Source organism: Camelina sativa, chromosome 10, assembly GCF_030686135.1.
Source record: "Camelina sativa cultivar CO46 ecotype springtype chromosome 10, ASM3068613v1".
In the NCBI taxonomy this organism is placed as follows: Eukaryota; Viridiplantae; Streptophyta; class Magnoliopsida; order Brassicales; family Brassicaceae; genus Camelina; species Camelina sativa.
The window spans coordinates 25,804,545-25,828,074 of NC_141889.1; the positions used below are offsets into that span (position 1 = coordinate 25,804,545).

The 23,530-nt window shown below is 36.4% G+C and overlaps 4 protein-coding genes, 1 long non-coding RNA gene and 3 pseudogenes across 17 annotated transcripts; 4 read left to right on the top strand and 4 right to left on the bottom strand.

The window, feature by feature from the left end:
- Positions 1-964: 964 nt before the first annotated feature.
- On the top strand, positions 965-2,421 carry LOC104720655 (putative F-box protein At4g22165 pseudogene; annotated as a pseudogene). The gene has a single exon (XR_015568118.1). The product of XR_015568118.1 is annotated as a putative F-box protein At4g22165 pseudogene (transcript).
- A 473-nt stretch (positions 2,422-2,894) lies between these two features.
- On the bottom strand, positions 2,895-4,216 carry LOC104719720 (uncharacterized). 2 transcript variants are annotated; one of them, XR_015568119.1, is made up of 3 exons: positions 3,725-4,216; positions 3,212-3,406; positions 2,895-3,070 (listed from the first exon to the last, which is right to left on the bottom strand). It is a non-coding gene; the product is annotated as an uncharacterized LOC104719720 (long non-coding RNA). The 2 variants fall into 2 exon arrangements; XR_756658.2 differs by lacking the exon at positions 3,725-4,216 and having other exon boundaries at positions 3,212-3,705.
- Positions 4,217-7,184: 2,968 nt separating this feature from the next.
- LOC147937376 (uncharacterized) lies at positions 7,185-8,212 on the top strand. Its single transcript, XM_087468771.1, has 3 exons — positions 7,185-7,457; positions 7,646-7,767; positions 7,894-8,212. The coding sequence occupies exons 1-3, from the start codon at positions 7,185-7,187 to the stop codon at positions 8,210-8,212; spliced, it is 714 nt and encodes a 237-aa protein (XP_087324897.1).
- Positions 8,213-13,204: 4,992 nt separating this feature from the next.
- Positions 13,205-15,893, bottom strand: LOC104719721 (proteasome subunit beta type-7-B). 2 transcript variants are annotated; one of them, XM_010437687.3, is made up of 9 exons: positions 15,774-15,893; positions 15,277-15,438; positions 14,669-14,810; positions 14,424-14,520; positions 14,269-14,338; positions 14,060-14,164; positions 13,872-13,970; positions 13,605-13,692; positions 13,205-13,474 (listed from the first exon to the last, which is right to left on the bottom strand). In XM_010437687.3, the coding sequence occupies exons 2-9, from the start codon at positions 15,418-15,420 to the stop codon at positions 13,395-13,397; spliced, it is 825 nt and encodes a 274-aa protein (XP_010435989.1). In that variant the 5' UTR covers positions 15,421-15,438; positions 15,774-15,893; the 3' UTR covers positions 13,205-13,394. The 2 variants fall into 2 exon arrangements, with proteins under 2 accessions (XP_010435989.1, XP_087325473.1); XM_087469347.1 differs by having other exon boundaries at positions 15,711-15,829.
- Positions 15,894-16,456: 563 nt separating this feature from the next.
- LOC104719723 (protein VACUOLELESS GAMETOPHYTES pseudogene) lies at positions 16,457-17,395 on the bottom strand (annotated as a pseudogene). Its single transcript, XR_015568044.1, has one exon. The product of XR_015568044.1 is annotated as a protein VACUOLELESS GAMETOPHYTES pseudogene (transcript).
- A 1,071-nt stretch (positions 17,396-18,466) lies between these two features.
- Positions 18,467-19,147, top strand: LOC104720656 (uncharacterized protein At4g02000-like). The gene has a single exon (XM_087468772.1). It carries the CDS (start codon positions 18,467-18,469, stop codon positions 19,145-19,147), a length of 681 nt encoding a protein of 226 aa, XP_087324898.1.
- A 276-nt stretch (positions 19,148-19,423) lies between these two features.
- On the bottom strand, positions 19,424-23,011 carry LOC104719724 (uncharacterized). Of its 8 annotated transcripts, none has more exons than XM_087470161.1 (8): positions 22,860-23,011; positions 21,917-22,176; positions 21,706-21,813; positions 21,534-21,623; positions 21,386-21,444; positions 21,124-21,277; positions 20,949-21,029; positions 19,424-20,561 (listed from the first exon to the last, which is right to left on the bottom strand). In XM_087470161.1, the coding sequence occupies exons 2-7, from the start codon at positions 22,172-22,174 to the stop codon at positions 20,958-20,960; spliced, it is 741 nt and encodes a 246-aa protein (XP_087326287.1). In that variant the 5' UTR covers positions 22,175-22,176; positions 22,860-23,011; the 3' UTR covers positions 19,424-20,561; positions 20,949-20,957. The 8 variants fall into 8 exon arrangements, with proteins under 8 accessions (XP_087326287.1, XP_087326286.1, XP_087326283.1 ...); XM_087470160.1 differs by having other exon boundaries at positions 19,424-20,571; positions 22,860-22,988; XM_087470157.1 differs by having other exon boundaries at positions 21,124-21,289; positions 22,860-22,988.
- LOC104719725 (uncharacterized protein At4g02000-like) lies at positions 19,928-20,671 on the top strand (annotated as a pseudogene). Its single transcript, XR_756659.3, has one exon. The product of XR_756659.3 is annotated as an uncharacterized protein At4g02000-like (transcript).
- Positions 23,012-23,530: the final 519 nt, after the last annotated feature.

Below are 23,530 nucleotides of genomic sequence, written 5' to 3' on the forward strand. Positions count from 1 at the left end.
TCTTCTTCCTTGTTTTGCTTTTCCTCATCCACTGAAAGAGAAAAACTTATTTATGTTTCTCTCTCTTTCTCTCTCTCATTCCTTTTCTAAAGTTTTCAAAAACCATTCCAACAATAGTGGAAATCTAGAGAAGGTGAAATATTTAGATTTTTTTCCTTATCACTTTAGATTATATGAAATTCGATCTGGGTTTTCTTGGTTTTATTGTGATTTTGTGATTTTACTGATTAATTGTGGTCTTGTGAACTTATATTGTATCCACAAATAGTTATCCTTTTGGATAAGTTTGACAAATAATATATCCACAAATATTGTATCTATAAATAGTTATCCATGTAGACAAATATTGTATCCACAAATTGCACTATAACCCCATATGTTTCCATATGGGCACGTTATCATACTCACCTGAATTGATGTGTATTACTTCTATTGTATATGGATAAACACAAGTAACTATCTATTAACAATACTGCAATTGACTATCCACTTATCATTGAACAAATGTTCAACAACAAATTGATACTTTATAATCTAAAAATTCATCAAAAATATAGCAATGTGTATCTTAAAATATAAAAAATATATAATCATAACATATTATATATAAATAAATAGATAATTTGTTTTATGATAACCATTTAAGTGTTAATAACAAAAAAAGAGAAAAATAGAGAAAATAAAGAAAGAAAGAGGAGAGGGGCAAAACTATCTAACTAACAATGACACCTAAACATCAAACTTAAGAAAGTATACTAAGTTTGTAACAAGTTGAACCCAAAGTAGGTGTGGATGCAATAAACTTTTTTTTTAATCTGTCCGTAAGAGACGGTGTAACCGTTTTCAACTCCAAACTACAAACTGATCTAAGCCATTGATTCAACTTTTAATTTATAATATCTAACCGTCCGCGTGTCTATTACTTCTTACCCTCTTTTTTCCTATATCAACTGGGTGGTTGTGCATGGAGATGAAGCACCATAACCCTAAATCTTCTTACAAGTTACACAGACGAGGAGATTCCTGGTCGGAACTTCCTTCAGATCTGTTGAATTCAGTGGTTGAACGCCTTGGATTTGCTGATTCTCCACGAGTTGGATCCGTATGTTCGTCTTGGTTCTCCGCAGCGAAACGATGCTTGGCCAAAAAACAGATCCCTCAGACGAAGACGACGAGATGGAAACCCATTGGTGCAAGCTGTTCAATCCCGAGGAGAATGGCAAGCTTTACAGAATGCGGGCTGATGTGTTCGAATTCGCAAAGAGCTATTGTTTAGCGACATGTGGAAACTTGCTCCTTATGGTAGATCGTGGGTCTGTTCTCTACATGTGAATCTGTTTACCCACGAGAGGATCGATTTACCTCCGGTGGATTCACAACTTGGAACGACAAAGCTGGAGCGAACCACCTCGGAAGGTTTGTTTTGTATTTCAAACGGAAACGATCAAAGGAAGTTCAGAGGTATTGATACGATTCTGCGTTCCCCTGTGTTTTGGATTGACGAGCAAACTAAAGAGTATGTAGTTCTATTGGGACTTGGCGAATGGTGTTTGGTTTATTCCAAGAAAGGAGATACCTTCTGGAGTCAGATTCAAACTCCCCAAGGTTATTCTACTGCTTTTTCTACTGCTCGTTGTGAGATGGTTTACAAAGATCACAAGCTTTACTACCTCCTCCTAAATCGTACAACTGGTGGTTGTATCAAAATATTCGATTTCTCCACAGAGATTCCGCAAGAGACTTTTCACTGTGGTGTTGCTGGCGACCCCTCTCCTATTAATCGAACATCATCAAGGGATCCATGGCGAATTTGGCGAATTGGGCGAACAAAACTTGTTGTCACAGTAATCGGAGATGTCCTCAAGGTTGAACAATGGGTCAAGACAGAACAGCGGGTACGTCACTGGTCCTTCCGCGTCTACAAGGCAGGTTTCTTTAACACGTACGATGAAAAAGTTGATTCTTTGGGCGACGAGGCAATGCTTTTTGATCTTGGCATCATTGTCCTCGCTAATGATGACTTTGTGGGTTTTCAGAGAAACTCCATCTTCTTCAATGATATTTGTCTTGAGAAAAACATAACTCAAATTTGTGTCTTTAATCTCGAGACACAGGAGATGGAGGACCCACTCCACAAGTTTGTTTGTTCGTCCAAGCAACAACTCCACACAGCTCGATGGTTCCTACCAAGCAGTTTCAAGCAGACCCCATAATTTATCTAGCTTGTTTTTTCTTCTTCTTTTTTTTTTTGGTTCCTCTGCTATAACATCACAACTGATATGCTGTGCGGTGTGGTTTGGTTAATGATCATGTTAATGCCATGGTGTGGATAATAATAATGATTTATTGGTTATTTTGAATTAGTGTTGTTGATGTGTATTTTTGACCCCAGTTTGAAAAGATTACTCTGTTTGCTCTGTTTATAAATCTTATATGTCTTGCGCATGTCGTAATTCATGGCTTTCAAATGTGTTGATGCTGATAATAAAATTTGATTGAGCAAGTGGAAAGAGAAGCTCGATGTTCTTGGTTGGGGGTTCTTGGTTGCTTAAATCAAGTTCTGGTTCATAGTCAGATGCTTAAACCAAGAACCCCCGACTTTTGGATGCTTAAATCAAGTTCTGGTTCATAGTCAGATGAAGGAAACTGAAGGAAACTGTAAATAACAGTTATCCAAGGATTTAATTCTACTATACCCCTATCCCAAAAATTCTCTTGATTGTGTCTCATAATAAATAACTCAATTTGGTCTCTTCTAAAGAAGAAAGAGAATGTCAACAGATATTGGACCAAGAAGCTTTGCTTCTAGCAAGTAAAATAGTAAGAATGACGACGAGTCTGTCCTAAGAAGTTGTTGCCGATAAAAAAGAAAGAGAGCTCTTTTGAAAGCAAAATTTCAAAACCGAATCATCCATAATCATTAATCACAATGATTTCAAGCCAAATCTGGATGCAACTACATCGTTAAAACATAAAAAAATTCAACAAAGTCGAAAATGTAAATGTGAGGTTAATGATTTCACTCAGTCTCTCAGGAAAATGTAAACCAACTTGATTCCTTCGTGTCTCCCTGCAAGATTTGAGTCAACGTCAAACATAGGGCAAGAAGAAATCTACAAAATATAAATTTGATCGAGCTAACAGAAGTTCAGGGAAATCCAACTTTGATCTTGGGTGGCAGTAGAGAAATTTGGTATATAAGAAAAATTACCAGTTACTGCTTCAGCGGTTCCTGCACCACAGCAGTAAATGTGAGATAGAAACACTCAAACACACAGACCTTGTATATCAACAAAACAATAGTTGATCCAGTCTTGAGAAACGACGGAGGAGCTTTTAAGACCCTTTTGCGTCAGATCGAAGCTGAACCCACCCTTTGGTGGTAAATCCACGGAATCACCCCACTCTACAAATCAAATTTATCAGCCCAGAAAGAAAGAAAAAAAAAAAGAGTCTTTAATTAACGAAGTGAAATTTCGAATTCGAGAACCAAAGCTAGATGATGATGATGATAATAATCACATACTAACAACAGATTTACGAAAACTCAGTGTGAAGTTAAAAAAAAATCAAATCAAATCAAAATAGTTCGGACTGGAGGATGGGTTAAACCATCACCAAAATTGAGAAGATAGAATCAACGGAGACGATATAAAGTGAAGAAGAAGAAGAAGAAGAAGAAGAAAAAGAAAGAAGAGCTAAGATACAGAAGAGTGATGTTTACTTTTTTCAAATACATGGCAAGTGTGATGAAGACTCTTGGGGAAAGAGAGAGTTGCTTCCAAGAGAAGCACATGGGACTCACGTGGGGCGTTGGACTTGTTTGCAACAAATCAAGAGGGGGCAATATAGTCTATCCACTTCTGATTCTTAATCTTCTTCTTCCTTCTTGTTCTCGAGAGTATTGTAACAGAAGAGTGTGATGTGAGGTGAGAGTGAGTAAGAAGAGAGAGAGCTCTTGTAGAGAGATAAAAGACATTTGCGATCTAGTGGATTCCGGAGTCAATCTCCGGCGAGATGTAGGGTTCCACACCGGAACCTGAACTCGTAAAACTCCGGCGTCTCTTCTTTTATTGTTGTTCAAAACACGAGAGACGTGAGTGAACGGTGAGCTAAATAGAAGAACGATTCAGGCTAGAATCGTAACAGACTTGAAGATTTTGTGAGAGGAAGGAGGAAGCTCGAAACGGAGAGGAGGAAAGATTTTGTACCTTTTGCTTAACCAGTTTTTAAGGCTATGATTTATATAGATGGGCCTAGTTTTGTTAAACGGGTTTTGCTTCTGTCAAAATGTGCCCATTTGTAATATGTGTAATTAGGGGGTTTTTTTTTTTCATACAGTTTCGAGAATTGTATTAAAAAATAACTCAAGACAAATACCATAAATAAAAAAAGTATTACAAAACATATCTAACTATACTTAGAAAACAGAGAAAAAAAATGTGAAGAATGTTATTTTTATTATTTTTAAAAATATTTTAAACTAATTATATCTAATTATACTTACAAATATTCAGTATTCTGGTTTGAGAAATGCATGGATGGAAAAACACTAGTGTATACCTTCCCATACTTGAGGATGCACTGCAAAAGAATAAAAAAAAAGTACTCTAGAAAAAATATTTCATTAGAAAAAATTATATAATAAACAATGCACATAAAACAACTTTTACATCATCCGAAGTAAGAGTGTAAACTCTACTACCACCACTGAAAGCCAATGATACAGTGGGACCATATATCAGTGGCGAGCCGGTGTAAATTAAAGTTTTGTTGCAGTACATTACTACAAAGGAAAACAGAAATAACATACGTATTAAGAGATGTTTACAAAAAATATATATATCCAAAATGATGATCTTTTTAGTTAGTTTATGTACATTCATTATTTTGTCCAACACAAATGAAAGACATTGGAATCTTCCAATCGTTACAATGCTCAACGATAGGATAATATTCATGGACACAGTGGAAATGACCTCAATTTGCACCGCCAAAAAATATCCACCCTCCATTGTGCCCAGAAAGTAGATGATCTCTCATCGAAACAGAAAAAACATTTCTCTAAGAGGTTCCGTCCATTTATCATAATCCTCCTGAAACAAAAACATTTTTTTCGTATCAGTCAAAATCACATATATATTGGTCAGCACATATAATATTATATATAAATGATTTTTCTCCATATAGAATACCAAGATTTGCTTAAGAATATATACAAACGCAATATAATCCCACATTTCAAATAAATAACTCTTTAGTAGTTTACAAATTGGAATAAATGTTTTGAGTAGATAAAAGCTAGTATCCTTCTATCGTTATGGTTCATATATACTTACTTTGTTATTTTCTAGTAGTGTAAATTAAAAGATGGAAAAAATGTACATTAATTATCAGCAAGTGAAAATGGAAAATTGTAGTTACCAAATCGGTGTAGCACAACAAATATCTTCTGGAGGGAAAAATGAGAGTCCAACAATCTCGCTCCAATTAAAAATATCAGGATACTCTACAGGTCGAGCTTCATTCACAAGACAAAATGGAACACGCAACGGACGATCACCAATATGAAAGAAATCATGTATCCTAATCCCTCTCATTATAAGATCACGATACGACCGTATTAGCAAATTTGCTTGGGTTCCTTTGAAAAAAACAAAAAACCAAAATAAAAACAGTTAATTTTATTGTTTACTGGTTTTAAGATGAAGAAAATATTAAAATAAGAGATATAGAAAAAAAAATATATATATATATACACCTGTGTTATAAACCACTTAAGAATGGACTCCATAACCAAGCCCATATACGGTCACGGTCAATGAAACTCATCGGCTAGAAACAAAGGCCCATCGGCCATGAGTATTAGACTAAGTCGGTTATGGACTTAAGCCTTTGTATTTACTATATATATGTAACCTCATTCGATTATCAATAATAAGAACAAGAGAATTACTTCATTCGATTCTCTAGTTTACAACACGTTATCAGCACGACTTGCTCTAACGATCCAACTGAGAAAAACCCTAACCCTAAAAACCCTAAACCGCCGTCTCTCTTTTCTTTGTTCTTCCCCGAACCCTAATTCCCATACTAGCTCACGATCAACCCTTGTTCGTGACTAGTCTTTTCGAGATCAGTTTAAGCAGCTTGTGCTTGTGATCCAAGTTCAATCCAAAAGCAGTTCGAGGTTCGTGGTCCTATACGTGAGCGGTTTAGTTTTCTGTCCGATAGAAAGGCGCCGTATGTGATCCTGTTCGTTGTCCAGTACCAGATCGAGGTTCGTGGTTCGTGATCAAGGTAAAATCTGAGGTCTTTAGCTCCCAGATCAAAACCGGTCAACCCCTATTGGTGTTAAGGTAATATCGACCCCTATTGGACACATATAACCGAATTTGTCTTAAAACTATTTGAACCATAAACCTACAAGTACACAATCAAACAAACAAGTTCTTAAGTTTTCAAAATTTCCTAAATCCTATAACTTACAACTTAAAAATCGGTTGTCATAGGTTGTTTAGATTGATTGTAATTGAACTGTTTATACCATGAATAAAATCCGATTATGGTTGTTTGATTGTTTGAGAATTTCATCACTTAAAATCTTAGAACTATAACCTAAAATCCAAATTGCTTAAGATTAAAAGTTTAGGATTGTTTGAATTAATTATTTGTTGCATTAGAACCCTAGAACTAACTATTAAATCCAAAAATCATAAAAGAAAATTTAATCTAATGGTTCCAAGAATTAAATTCGATTTAGGTGTTTGAGAAATTCAAACCCTAAACCTAAAAATTTAAGAAAATCGGAAATTATTATGCATAAAATAAATTTGGATAATTTCTAAATTAATTATAATTATTAACTTAAAGGTTTAAGAAATATTTCCTAAAATTTTGTTATTATCCAATGTTAAGAAAAAAAAAAGAAATTTTCTAAAACTCAAAACTATTTAAGAAAAAGGAAATTGTTGCATGCTAGTATCTATCTAGGTTTGTTGTCTTGCATGCATGAATTAAACCACGAAAATTTGAGTAAAAGTAAGGCATGTTTCGGTCTCAAATACCGCATGGCCTAAGGCATGTTTCGGTGTCAAATACCGCATGACCTAAATATTTATTGCATGGATTGGTCTATTATTACCGCATGCTAATGATCGGTTGTCTATTTCTGTGTTATGCAGATGGCAAGGCTCAACAACTTAGACTATGCTGCCTTGAATGCTTCTGGAGACAATTACTTGCAATGGGCATTGGACACTAAGATCATGCTAAAGTCAAAGGACTTGTTTGAATGCATTGAGGAAGATTTTAACTGTACTGACAAACAAAAGTACAAGGCCATTATGCATATGCGCCATCACCTTGCTGAGAGTCTCAAGAATCAGTACCTCACCATAGAAAATCCTCTTGACCTTTGGACAGAGCTTAAACGCAGATACGGACACCAACAGACGGTGCTCCCACCAAAGACTCAATTTGATTGGAAAAACCTAAGGATCCATGATTACAAATCCGTGGATGAGTATAACTCAGAGCTTTTTAGATTGTCTCACTCCTTAGGTTGTGTGGTACTGAGGTGACCGAGAAGGAGCTCCTAGAGAAGACATTCTCTACTTTTCACACTAACAATATACTGCTTCAGCAACAGTACTGTGAAAAGGGGTTTAAAACCTATGGAGACCTAATCTCATGTTTACTGCTAGCTGAACAGAACAATGAGCTATTGATGATGAATAGTGCAATGAGACCTCCTGGTACAGCTCCGTTACCAGAAGCTCACAAGGTTGACTTAGCAAAGAAAAACCCTCAAGAGCCTAAAGAGTCTAAAGAGCCCAAGGAGACCAACTATGTCCACAGAGAAAGACACTATGGCCGTGGCCGTGGTGGCAGAGGACGTGGTGGTCGTGGACAGTACCAAGCTAGCCGTTTTGATGGTTATGGCTGTGGAGGCCGTGGCCATGGTGGTAGGGGCCGTGGGTCCTTTAAACCACAATCCAAGGCTAAATCAGTTTGTGACCGATGTGGTATGTCTAACCATTGGGCCAAGAATTGCAGAACATCCAAACATCTTATTGATGCATATCAAGAGATTTTGAAGAAGAACCCAGAAGCCAACTATGTGCATCTCGATGGTGAAGATGACTTCGACCATGAGAATGATGATTCACTATCCTATGAGACTTCTGATTGCCTTAAAGAAGATAACTAGTTTTAATTATGGATTTGGTTTAATTTCTATGCTTTTATGTTTTAATTTCGGTTTATGTATTGGATAATTATTTTGGTTTAAATTCAATGATTTTATTTCAATATATATTTGCTTGTTTTATTGAAAACTAAAACAAAATTATTGTCATTATAGAAATGGCCGAGGATATGAGTGTACTAGTGGTGGACAGTGGATCCAGCCACACAATATTGAAGGAAAAAAGATATTTCATAAACCTCATAATGAAAAGTGCCAATGTTAGTACAATTGCGGGTATAGCAAGCTTAATAGAAGGCTACGGCCAAGCTCACATATTATTACCTAATGACACACATATTGAACTAAGTGATGCCTTGTACTCACCCAGCTCTAAAAGAAGTTTATTGAGCTTTAAAGACATTCGATTGAATGGTTATCATGTTGAAACAAAGGGTGAAGGAAACAAAGAATTTCTATACATTACTGAAACCGTGAGTGGGCATAAGAAGGTCCTAGAGACTATACCTGCACTAGCCACTGGTTTATACCATGCTAAGATTAACATGATAGAAGCTAACTTGGCAAAGAATAAAATGTTTAATGAACAGTTCACTCTATGGCATGACCGGCTTGGCCATCCGGATTCTAACATGATGCGTAAGCTTATTATGAATTCAAATGGGCACACTCTTAAAGAGAGAAAAAATTATCCCTAAACATCTCACGTGTGTAGCATGTGCATAAGGGAAACTAATCATAAGGCCATCACCAGTAAAAGTCACTAAAGAGACTTTAAACTTTCTGGAAAGGATACAAGGTGATATATGTGGACCAATACACCCACCTTGTGGGTCGTTTAGATATTTTATGGTTATGATCGATGCATCAACCAGATGGTCACACGTTTGCTTGTTATCCACAAGGAACCTAGCATTTGCTAGACTGTTGGCTCAAATTATAAGACTAAGAGCACATTTTCCAGATTTTCCACTTAAGACTATATGTCTAGACAATGCTGGTGAGTTTACATCCCAAGCGTTTAATGATTACTGTATGTCCATGGGAGTGAGTGTGGAACATCCTGTGGCACATGTCCATACACAAAATGGATTGGCTGAATCCTTCATTAAACGAATACAATTGATAGCTCGGCCATTGCTAATGAGGTTGAGGCTTCCTGTGTCGGCTTGGGGACACGCAGTTTTACATGCAGCAGAGCTTATATGCATCAGGCCATCTAGTGAACATAAGTATTCACCATCCCAACTATTAACGGGTCATGAGCCAGACATATCCCATCTCAAAACATTCGGGTGTGCCGTTTATGTACCTATTGCTCCACCACAGAGAACTAAGATGAGACCTCAAAGGAGGATGGGAATATATGTTGGATATGAGTCTCCCACTATTATTAAGTATCTTGAGCCAACTACAGGATATTTATTTAAGGCCAGATACGCGGAATGTAAATTTACAGAATCTGTGTTTCCTATGTTGGGTGGAGAGACAAGCAAGCTGGTTAAAGAATTAACATGGAATCAAACATCCTTAAATTGGCAAGATCCTCGAACTCTAGCATGTGATGCAGAGGTTCAAAAGATTATTCATTTATAGAAGCTAGCTAATCAATTGCCAGATTCCTTTGCTGACCCAAAGAGAGTAACAAAATCGTACATACCAGCTTGTAATGCACCAGTACGTATTGATGTTCAGAAGGAACACAATAATCAAGTTGCTACAGAGTCTAAGCCACGTTTAACACGAGGTAGACCATTAGGTTCCAAAGATAAGAACCCTCGGAAATCTAAGAAAGGTGCAAATGAAACCGAGGTTAAGGAAACTACAGAATGGCCGCGGCAAATCCTAAGGAACCAAATGAGGTTTGGGACCCTGAACCTCAAGGTCCTGAAGGTATTGATAATAATGAGATCTCAATCAATTATATCATATCTGGAATTCAATGGAACCGAAAAGATGTCAACATCGATGAAATATTTCCATACAAGGTAGCACTTGAAATAAATGAGGATCATGAACCACGTCTATATTAGAGTGCACACAAAGTAAAGATTGGCTAAAGTGGAAAGAATCCATTGACGTGGAGTTAAACTCTTTAAAGAAGAGAAGTGTGTTTGGTCCGATCTTAAGGACAACACCTGAAATAAAGCCAGTTGGACATAAGTGGATTTTTGTAAGAAAAAAAATGAGAATAATGAAATCGTGAGATATAAGGCACGACTTGTAGCACAAGGATTCTCTCAAAGACCAGGAATAGACTATGAGGAGACATACTCCCCTGTGATGGATGCAACAACATTTAGATACTTAATAAGTCTGGCTATAAGAGAAAAACTGGATTTGCGGTTAATGGATGTTGTAACCGCATACTTATATGGTCCACTGGATAATGAAATTTATATGAGATTACCAGAGGGTATTGAGCTCAAGGATAAGAGTGGTTCTCGAGAACAGTACTGCATTAGGCTGAACAAATCCCTTTATGGACTGAAACAAAGTGGTCGAATGTGGTATAACCGGTTAAGTGAGTATTTAGCTAAAGAAGGCTATAAGAATGACCCAATCAGTCCATGTATTTTTATAAAGAAGTTTGCAAACAAAGGGTTTGTTATTATAGCAGTGTATGTGGATGATTTAAACATCCTTGGGACCCCTGGAGAAATCGACCAAACAGTAGAGTATTTAAAGAAAGAATTTGAAATGAAAGACCTAGGTAAAACTAAGTTCTGTTTGGGATTACAGCTTGAGTACAGAAATGATGGAATCCTTGTGCATCAAATGGCATATACAGAAAAGGTACTCAAGAGGGTTAATATGGACCAGGCTCACCCATTGACCAGCCCAATGGTTGTAAGGAGTCTTGACTTGGATAAAGATCTATTCGGTCCAAAGAAGGCCGATGAGGAAGTTCTCGGTCCTGAAGTGCCGTACCTCAGTGCTATAGGAGCGTTAATGTTCTTGGCTAGCCACACTAGACCGGGCATATGTTTTGCCGTGAACCTCCTAGCAAGATTTAGTTCTTGTCCGACCCAAAGGCACTGGAATGGAATTAAGCATTTACTTCGTTACCTACAAGGGACAACAGATTTGGGTTTATATTATACTAACTATAACAAGGAAGGTTTAGTTGGTTTTGCTGATGCAGGTTATTTATCGGATCCACACAACTCAAGGTCTCAAACCGGCTATGTTTTTACACACGGTAGTACAGCGATATCATGGCGTTCTATGAAGCAAAGTATTGTGGCCACATCATCAAATCATGCGGAAATCTTAGCAATTCATGAAGCCAGCCGAGAGTGTGTTTGGTTGAGATCGATGACTGAACACATTCGGACCGATAGTGGCATGGACGACGATAAGAAGGCAACGGTTATATACGAAGACAATACGGCCTGCATCACACAGCTCAAGGAAGGCTACATCAAGGGAGATCGGACGAAGCACATTTTACCAAAGTCCTTCTTCACACATGAACTACAAAAGGCCGGAGAAGTTCAAGTGGTGCAAGTTCAATCATGCGACAACTCAGCCGATCTCTTCACCAAATCATTGCCGACAACAACATTCAAGAAGCTCACGCACCAGATTGGAATGTGGAGACTTAAGGACTTAGAGTGATGCTTGAAACAGGGGGAGTGATGTGTGTTATACTCTTTTTCCTTCACCATGGTTTTGTCCCACTGGGTTTTCCTGTTAAGGTTTTAATGAGGCAGCATCCCCAAGCGCATTGCATCGATCCCTTAGCATCGGCATGGTTATGTCATCCAAGGGGGAGTGTTATAAACCACTTAAGGATGGACTCCATAACCAAGCTCATATACGGTCACGGTCCATGAAGCTCATCGGCTAGAAGCAAAGGCCCATCGGCCATGCGTATTAGACTAAGTCAGTTATGGGCTTAAGCCTTTGTATTTACTATATATATGTAACCTCATTCGATTATCAATAATAAGAACAAGAGAATTACTTCATTCGATTCTCTACTTTACAACAACCTGGACGATTGTCATAAATATCTGAATCAAGTGGAATATATGGGTCATGTGCTCTTAGGATACCATTACCTGCAATCCAGATTTTGTGGATTGCAATATCAAATGATACAATATAATCAATTTCTGGCTTTCCAATACATATAACAACAAAATAAAAAGTATTATGATCATTGGTAAGTGGTAACTGGATATTCTCCATTATGAAAAACAAAGACAGCGTTTGTATTAATATCTAGGTGAGAAAGAGGGAAAAATAAAAGAAACGTGTGAAAACGCATCAGAATTTTATTTTTAGCAGTTGTACTGCTTACGCACTACGTACACTAATAGATTTCAGATAACATTAATTATTTATTTATACCCATATTGTACTTGTGTAGGGACTTAAAGTGGTGAGAGTAAATAACTTAAATCCTCGTAAAACCTCAGAATCTATATATACGAGTTTGCTAAAATTTTCGTTTAGATGAAGGTATGGTAAACATCTATATATTCCTAAGTTTATATCAATCTTTACATTATTATGTATTGGGTTTTCCAGATTTATATTATTCTGTAGAAGAATAACCAATAAAAGAAGAAGAAATGATGGAACATTGTCTACCCTTTCCCTTTGATACTATGTTCATTTTTCTAGCTAGAGTCATTTTTGCTCGTCTTACTTATTGATTTTGCTACCATCTAAACACACACAAACACACATATATATATATATGAAAATAGAGATATGAAAGCATAGGCTATTGGTTCTTTTGAATTAGTGTGGAACATATAATCTATTGGTTCTTTTGAATTAGTGTTGTTGATGTGTATTTTGACCCCATTTTGAAAAGATTATTGTTTGCTCTGTTTATAAAAATCTTATATGTCTTGCGCATGTCGTAACTCATGGCTTTCAAATGTGTTGATGTTGATAAATTTGATTGCGGAAGGATCTATATAGAAATGTGTCTCTTAATAATTACTCAATTTGGTCTCTTCTACAGAACAAAGAGAATGTCAAACAGAGATTGGACTAAGAAGCTTTCGTCTTAAAAGGTTGTTGCGGACAAAAAAGAATCATCCATAGTTTAAAGATGAAATGGAGACAACTACATCGTTAAAACTTAAAATTAAACAAAGTAGAAAATGTAAATGTAAGGTAAGACAATGATTTCACTCTTTTAAGTATCCCTCACACAATCATTTCATTCCTCCATAGCTTCACCAGCCACTTCTACAATTTCCACTTTCTCCGATAATGGTGTAATTTTGGTGAGTAGAACCTCTGTTTTTACAGAGAAACAAAAACAGCAAGATGAAGACGAAAAAATATCTAATTAAACCAAACTCAACACTTCAACAATCAGGACAGATACCAGAAACGATTTTAAGTGTTGCAACAAGTAGCTTCTTACCAGTTTTCTTGGTGAATGAATAGCCTTTGCTGCTAACATAGGTTCTTGGGTTTGGTTCCATGTAATTCCTCAAGTATTCCTTGTGCCCCTGTCACAAAATCGACTCACACAATAAGTTTCAAATAAAATATATAGGTAATCCAAAGTATTGGTTTTGTAGCGAATCACTTTGGTTTCGCTTAATCTATTTGTCAGTCATGAAACAAACAAATTTCTAGATGGTACATCTTTTTTATTAAAAGGAGAGGAAGATGGAGTATGACAAACCTTAGTGATCACACAGATATCCACATTGCTACCACTGCCAAGGTCGTTGAATATACCAGAGCATATGGCTTCAGCAACCAACTTGATTCCTTCGTCTCTCTGCAAGATTTGAGTCAAAAACGTCAAACATACGGCGAGAAGAAATCTAGAAAAATGTATAAAGATAAAAATGCCTCTGTTTTACTTACAGTTAGACCTTCTTTATACTTTGCTTCAAACACTGACATGGCAGCAAGGGAACCAGACCCCATTGTAGCAAATGGCAGAGTATCAGTGGAACCGTGTGGGTATATCTTCATTTTTAGTCAGAACGTTAGAGGTGAATACAAAATGAAAGAACCTGAACTATAAACGCTTTTAAAGAGCGGAGAACTTTGATCAGGAGTTAAAAACTCACCGTATGAAGATGAGGCCCGGTAATATCAACTCCACCAAGCACAAGAGCAGCTGAGACATGACCTTGATAACTGAATGATACTTCAGAAGTTCAATTACATATGCCTATTTTAGTATATATAACACGAGTTTCTGGTCATGGTGAAGCAAAAATACCTGAAAAGATGTTTTTTGAGAAGAGTCAATGCAGTAATGACTCGAGAATCTCGGCCAGTCTGGTATCTATGCAACCGCAGCTGCGAGCTGACCATATCTGTACAGTGAAATGGTAATCAAATTAGCTATGCAGTGGGTTTCATGGAGCAAGTGTTTGCTAACTTCTGGTTTAAATTAAACAGGGATTCAAAGGAATAAACTTCGATCTGGCATAACAGTACAGAAATTTGGTAGGTGAGAATTACCAGTTACTGCTTCAGTGTCAGCAGCAGTTCCTGCACCACAACAGTAAATGTTTGGTGCCATATAGTGAATCTTCTCACAGTTCTTATCAGCCACAATGGGCCCTTCAGTTGCCCGTGTATCAGCTCCAAGTATCACACCATCCTATACAAACAAGTAAAGGAAATCAACATTGTATATCTTCAGCAAACATCTATTAGGTAATCCGAAAGAGAACGTCAAGAACACAGGATCACAACTCATCATCGCATGTTTCATACAGTGTTCTAAAGTGTAGAGAAAGGCAAAGAGTCATCAACACGATCAAGGGTTTAGCAAGCAACAACACTTTATACTTCCATTTTCCTACCAAACAACTTCACAATAATTAGGGCAATCCAATTTTAATCAAAAAGGTGCCACAAGGCACTCAATTCTTGAACCTTAGGTCACTTTTCTTTAACATTTGCATCCTTAGCCCACAATTCTTGAACCTTAGGTCACTTTTTAACTTTCATAACTAAAAGAGAGTACTCACTATACAACAAGTCACACTACGCTAAACACACAAAAGCTATGAAAGCAAACCAAAAAAAAGCAAATACATTTATAGAGATAGAAACACACAGACCTCAAATATCAACCCAACAATAGTTGTTCCAGTCTTGAGATACGACGGAGCTTTAAGACCCTTCTGTGTCAACATATCATTCCTTTTGCACAGATCGAAGCTAAACCCACCTTTTGGTGGTAACTCCACGGAAGATTGCGACATTTTCCGATTCACCCCACTCTACACAAATCACGGAACAAAACAAATTTATCAGCCCAGAAAGAAAAAAAAAAGAGTCTTTAATTAACGAAGTGAAATTTTGAATCTTGAGGAGAACCAAAGCTAGATGATGATGATGAAACGAAATCAGAAGAACAGATTGGGGAACGTAATAGTCACATACTAAATTACTAACAACCGATTTATGAAAACTCAGTGTGAAGTTAAAAAAAAAACAAATTAAATCAACATAGCTCGGATCGAGATCGCTGGAGGATGGGTTAAATCTTCACCAAAATTGAGAAGAAAGAATCGACGGAGACGATATAGCGAGAGAGGGAGGGTGATGTTGTTACCTTAGACTTGAAGAAGATGTAGCTAGCGAGAGGAAGGAAGCTCGAACCGGAGAATAAGTAATAGTTAACAGAGTTTTCTTCTTCCTCAATTAATCCCCCTTTGCTTAACCATATTTTGAGGCTATGATATATAAATGGGCCTAATTTTATTAAATGGGCTTTGTTTCTGTCAAAATGAAACCCATTTGTAATGTGGTTAGGTTTTTTTTTTTACCCCAAATAAAATCGTTTTCTTTAGTTTAGCTTGAAAAAATTTAGTTTGATTTTTGGTTTTAGTTCAGTTTGATTTTTATATTGCAATTCAATTTTTTTTTTTTTATTGTAAATGTTAAGAACACTGATATATTTGGTTTTATTCGGTTCGATTGCACCAAGTTTAGCATGCTTTTCTTCTTTGAAATTTTTTTTTTAGTATCGAAATAATCCTAGTTGGTGTATTGTATTTTGTGTACTTATCTACTTGTTAGCTTTTGTGTAAGCTTCATATATTTTTTTACCAATATTTCATAAGCGGATTTAAATTCAATTTTTAACACATCAAATACAAACTACTAGAGTACATCTATGTTTTGAACCAAGTTTCTCAAATCACAATTTTAATATTTCATTACCTATTGTCAGAAAGTAACTTATAAATGGATTGTAGAACTCGAAACATATACCAAAGTAGCATGGATGATGGATGCAAAATCAAACAACTGATAGTTCTTTTAATTCAGATAGCAATTTCAAACAACAACAACATGAAAATTTAGCAGCAACAACAACATGAAAACTTAGCAACAACAACAACATGACCAAGTCAAGGAAATAGAAAACAGAAATACGAGTAAAGAGAATTTTGAAAAATCCCAACTTGTTGAAATTATATGCAATTGAGAGCCGCCTTATTAGCTTTTTTCGAAATCAAAGCACTTTGCATCGCCATATGCATCTCAATCTGCATCCTCTCTACTTCTCTTTGAGCCTCTAACATTGCAGCTAGCTCTGAGTTCACCGAGCTTTTGCTTCCTCCTCCTTTTTCTTCTTTCTTTGCTTCTTCCTCTTTCTTACATGAGTGTAAATGCGTAGCGTAATCACATTCCTTGCAATAATACGACCAGATATTATCCGGTACAATATCTTCACAAACATCGCATTTGGAAACTAAACCGGGTTGGTTATACGGAGAACGGTAAAGAAGAGTGAGTGGATGTGCGTGATCTTCACGCTTCACTGTTTCAGGCATTGAAACACATCCGACATGTACATCGTACTGACATGCCGAACAGTTGTACGTGAAACTTGACCCGTACTCGCCGCAAGCATTACACGTATACGTTGACTTTGGGGAATAGAGCAAAGTCAACGTGTGGGATTGGTGAGACTTGTGGTTGGTTTCACGAGGAAGGTCAAAGCATGACTTGTGCAAGAAGTAATCGCAGTCTGATGACTTTGTGCATTTGAAAGCTGCACCAACCAGATCGAGATCACAACCCGAGCAGATGATTTCGTCTTTCGCTTCGCATTTGTGACCGCGTAGTGGATGGTTGTGACTCGGGTGCCTCACTGTTTGTCGTGAAGACATTGCAAATATTCACTATTGTTCTTGATTTATTTGAGAGGTTTTGTTTTGTATTTGTGATTGTGATTAGCTTTGGGTTATAATCTATTTATAGCGAAAGATGGAGAAGACTTAATGATAATGGTCTTGGTTATGAATTTGACTATTATAACAAGTTGTAGTTTATAGTGATTAACTATCTAATTAGGAGAACAAATTCATGGTCTATGTACTATGTTACATATATATATATATATATATATAAGTATATATCAAGATAGTTCACATTTGGGATTCAAAGTCAAGAGATGCATTATGCATGGAACTATTCCCCGATCTCATTCACGCATCTGAGTTTTAATTAATTAATTAGATGTTATAATTAGCTAATTAGCCAGTTGTAATTTAAGGTATCAAAATATTGGATTATCATTATCAAGTTGGGGATGAATACAATAACGTTGACATAATGACGGATGTTACTGTCAAACTAATCGCAATGCCTTGACTCTAAGGCCCTATCCACCGTCTACTCCATAATTACAAAATGTTTTTCGGAATGCCTGAATATTAAAAATTATAATGTGATTGAATTACAGGTTTACAGTTTTTATAAGAAATGCTAAAAATGGTAAAAGAATCAGTGGAGATAAAAAGACACTGGAAAAAAAAAACATACAATCAAATAATATGAAAAAAGGTTTACTAAAAAAACATCTTATGAAAAAACCAAAATTAGAAATTATTATTTAATTTAATTTAATTTAATTTAATTTAATTTAGTTAGTGTATATCATTGTATTGATTTGATTATGTTACGTTCGCAAGTTTGAAATCTTCTTGTACGATGAATCATGAAAAGGATCTGGAATAGAAATGGTCATAATTTACAGTTTTGGAAAAACAATTACTTAAGGAATCCTCGATTGATTTGGCCATAGAAATTAGAATCATTGGGAGCAAAAGAATGGAAAACTCAAATCATGCAAAAATAACTTGTCAATTTATGTCATTATTATGTAGAATATTTTGCATGATTCAGACATCATTTTCACCGATTGGTCTTATTGTGTATAAATTGGAAAATTTTCAGACAAGGCCTTCACTTACATAGTTACATTACAATCAAACTCGGTTTTCATACGGTACCATGTCGCAGGTTGGTGGAAACAATGGGAAGAGCGTCAAGCTCATGACAAGGAAAATTCGGATTCCCGCGTTCGACAACTCGGATTTAATCAGAAGGTTAAAGAGGACGACTCTTATCGGTAGGGTTATGAATCCTGACGTTCAGAGTGTGGGATCATTAGTTTTGATGATGCCTAGACTCTGGAAACTAGAGGGTCGAGTGGTTGGGAAGGACGTGGGATTAGGAACGTTCAGGTTTGATTTCGAGAGAGAGGAAGATATTATCGAGGTGATGAAAACGGAGCCGTTCAATTTTAATCAATGGATGGTTTCCATTGTGAGGTGGGAACCGATCATACACAAAAACTACCCATCGGCCATCACGTTTTGGGTCAGAATCGTAGGTGTTCCTTTGCGTTTTTCGACCCGTGAGAATTTCCGGTGTATTGGGGAGGAGCTAGGCACGGTTCAAGAAGTGGATGAAGAAAATGCGATGGCCAAAGTGACTATCGATAGTACTATGCCATTGTGCTTCGAAATATCGATTCGATTTGGACATGGTGGTGAGGAGGTGTTGGTGCAAATGGAGTATGAGAAGCTTTTCGGTTACTGTGGTTCTTGTTTTAGTCTTCGTCATGATAAAGAATCTTGCCCACAAAGCGACTTGCACTACCATGTTATGGCGCATGAAGAAACGAACTAAGGTAGTTCACATTTGGGATTCAAAGTCAAGAGATGCATAAAACTATTCACGGAGCTGAGTTTTTATTATGTAATGAGAAGGCAGGCTATTTAAAAAGTTTTAATAAAATTTGAGAAATAAAAACCTTTGATTAAAAAGTATAATGTTTGTTTGACAATCATCTTCTTTTCTTTTGAACTATGTGAAGTAACTATATCCTCTATCTATACTGAAACAATCAAGTGTTGTCTCAAACACCAAAGTATTTATAAAAAAAAAACAATTCTCATAAGAAACTATTAACAAAGAAAATTTCACTTTAATTTGTGTCTATTAAAATGAACATTATTTATTTTCGAGTGCACAAAAATAAAATATAAAAAACAATCTTGAATTTCGTTTGGTCTTTCCGTTTGATAAAAAATTTAAAATAAGAAATATCAGAAATTACAATTTTAAAAAAGAAAGAAAGAAATAGATGAAATAACCACCAAACAATTGAGATGACCCTCACGGGAATTTATTGGCGAGATCTCTCTCTCTCTCTCTCTCTGACTTTCTCACTCGACTCACTTTGAAAACCCTAAAACTCACGAGCTATCCTTCGCCGCTGGATCCTCATACGTTTGGTCAGATTCTATCTCTCGGCTCTTCTCTTTTGAGCTAGTCTTTTTGCGAGGTATATGAAAACGGCTCCACGCGTTTTACTTACTTTCTTGAATCTTTTTTGGTTAATGTTGATGATGAGGTTCCTTCCAATGTTGATTAGTATCTCTCTCTATGTTTGACTAGATCAAGCTCATGGCGTCCGACGACGACGACTCAGATATAATTCGAATTCCCGCGTTTGACAACTCAGATTTAATCACAAGGTTAAAGAGAACGACGCTCATCGGTAGGATTATGAACCCCGAGGTTCAGAATGTTGACTCACTGGTTATAACGTTACCCAGACTCTAGAAACTAGAGGACCGAGTGAAAGGAGATGAACTTGGGATCAGGAACGTTCAGGTTTGATTTCGAGAGAGAGGAAGATCTTCTGGAGGTGATGGCAATGGAGCCTTTCAGTTTCAATCACTGGATGGTTTCGATTGTACGCTGGGAACCCATTATACACAACGACTACCCATCGGCCATCACATTTGGGTCAGGATTGTTGGTCTTCCTCAGGATCTCTGGACTGATCAGAATTTCCGGGTGATTGGGGATCAGCTAGGCACTGTTCAAGAAGTTGATGAAGAGAACGCGATGGTCAACGTGACTATCGATAGTACTATGCCATTGTGCTTCGAAATGCCGATTCAGTTTGAAACGGGTGGTGAGGATGTGCTGGGTGAAGATGGAGTACGTGAAGCTTTCCGGTTACTGTGCTTCTTATTTCAGCCTTCGCCATGATGAAGAATCATATATTTTCCGATCTCATTCACCCATTTACCTATGTATTTCTAAGTAGAGTATTTATCAATGAATTTGAGAAAACACACCCTTAAAGTAGAATATGTGTCTGCTAATTTGTGAAAAATACAGTATCTTTTGGATCATAAATTCTAACTCCTTCACACTGCATTAAAGTATTTGGATTTCAAAATGTAGAAAGCATAGGTAGTAAAAAACTAAAACTCCAAATTGCAAACTACAATCTTGCAGTTTCTTTGTTAATCCTCAAAGCTCAGAACAATAGACCAAATATGTTTTTTCTTTCCTGTAATCCATGTACTGAACAAAACCGGTCGGATCTTTCTAGTCAAAATTACCATGTTTATCTCCTTCTCCTTTCCTAATATACTCACAACTTGAGAGAAGGATTTAAGGATTTATATACCTGTACTATCTAGCTAGCAAGTTTCCGCGCACTCTCGATTGCGGCGACACAGTAATGCAATCTCCAGAGCAAAATGTTGTCCTGAAACAGACATTTGTTTTAAACAGTGTTATAGTTTTCCATATGAAGTATTGGACAGGGAGTCTATGTCACGAAAGATTTCCTAATGCCTTACTTCCTCCTCCATGTTGACGGTAACATCATCAGGCATTTCTCTCCCCAAAGCTACATAGTGGTTTTTGATGATTTCAACAACGCGTTCAAGATTTGGTCCAGGTAGCTCCTTGATTGATTTCTGAAGTTTTCGCTTCTCTCCACGGCTCATAGGTCTATTGATAAGACTTAACAAACAAACACATAAGTAACAGTTGAAAAAAGATTGTCTAACTATACATATGGAGAGACGAGACAGAAAGATAACAAACTATATATTATACCTGCATGTGGTGACCACGTTGTCAAGTAGTTTCTCAAGTTGCTGCTGCGTATCGTTCAGCTATTCAAAGCAGAGATCAAAGCATGACATTAGAGATGTTTCGGGAGCTTGAAATGTTAATCAAATAATAAATTTATTTAGAGAATTACTCTGGCAAGAAGATCAGTTGAATGTTTGCTCACTATTTCCTTAACAAGATCAGGATCAGACTTCATAAGTAATTGTAAATCATCCTCCACCTAAGGGAACAAATGTGAGGTAAAAAAAAGGGTTTAATAAAACATCTATCAGGCGAAGAATTCAAGAAGCATATTATCTCACTTCTTTAAACGTAGGATCCTCAGGAATCACAGTCTCTGTTGGTGAGATTGACGGTTTCTTGTTACTCAATTGAGACATCAGATGCATTGATTCAACACGCGACTGCATCTGCAAACGAATTGTGTGATTAACATAAATGTCTCTTAATTAAAAGCTAAAGCTAAAGCATCGTCTTCAAACCAAATATGATTTCCAGGATGAGTAAGTGTACCTCCTCAACCTCTGGAATGGAATCCCACACGCACTGCCTTAACAAGGCATTCAACTTCTCGTTTTTGAGATCTGACAACTCAGCTCCTATAATTTCAGTAGAAGACTTGTGAGTAGCCCCATGTTTATGATGAGAGATCTTCTCTTCTTGAGACAAGAGGTCTTCTACTTGAGCTCTAAAGTAGCCAAAAAAGTCTTGTCCAGTTCTGCTGCTCTCCAATGAAGGAGGCGTCGTTTCTTCTGCTTTTCTTTTAGTCATAGCTGTTGACAGTTCAGGAGATATAACTAATGAAAATCTCAGAAACAAACCGCATGTAGAGCAGCATTGTCTTTGTCTTTGTGTATAATCAAAACATAAGCACACAAATCTTCTCTAAAATCCCAATTTCAGATTAAACCACAATCTTGGTTCTGAGATCAACAAGATCAGTTCAAAATATAGGATAACTCAAAGCCTAAAACAAAACCTAAGAGATATATCAAAATCATTGGTTTTAGGGATGAACACAAACACCATGAAAGACTGTAAAATTCCAAATTCTAAGCCCTAAGGTTGAAAACGAAGCTCGGAAAGCCTAATGCAGCAAGATTAGTGACCATAACATAAGAACATGCCAAGCGATTACGATTTGTTTCACCATTCATCCATCAATTTCACAGATGTAAAAACACTCTAAAATTTCGAAAGATTGATGAAAAAATTTCACAGCGACCTGCAAAAAAAAAAAAACTCAAAAGAAATCGAATCCACCATGAACACAAACAGAGAAAGATAGAAATCGTTTCCTATAGGAGCGGAGCATCGGCGTAACTAAACTAGGTTAGGTCCAAGAAAACGAGACGAGACGAGCGATTTCAAAACCCCAACATTGTCAAATTAGCGAGGTTTACTTTCTAGATGCTGAAGAAGAAACGGAAGTGCGAGTAGGGAAAAAAAAACTCACTGACTGTGAAATCGGAGAAGTCGCCGGAGATTAGGAATCATGCACCAGAGAGGAAGATAGAACAGTGAAGGGGGAACCAAAGTTCCAACGGAATCTTTCTCCCAATCTCGGTGATATTTTTATTCTTTTTAGCTGCGGGTTTTAAACTGCATGCCGTTTTCATGACTGATGTTAAAGAAACTACATGACGTCTTTAGTGTCGACGCGCACATCACACTCACACGTGTCTAACTGGATAAACTAGGATAGTACCCGCGGGAATGTTTTTAGTTTTGTTTTTATTTTAATTATTTGTATGATAAATTAGTTTTTGACAATTTTATTGGTAATATTTTTTTTTTATTTTTTTTTTGTTATTTGTTGTTGGATTTTTGTTTATTTTTGTAATCAAATTGTAGACTAAAATCAATTTTGTTTTTTTTTTCTTGTATTACAATACATTGGATCATACATTATTATTGTTAGTTGTTTTGTTTTATTTAATCTATTTTAGCTGATGGTATTAAATTTAATGATAACAACTTTGATGGTTTCTATTGATTATGCTTTTAATTATGGTAGAATAGCTAGATAGCATTGTTGTTCTAAATATATATATTTTCATACCTTGACCTTAGATTATGAAATGAGATTTTAAATAAAAAATAGTTGTTTGGAAAAGATGAGATGTT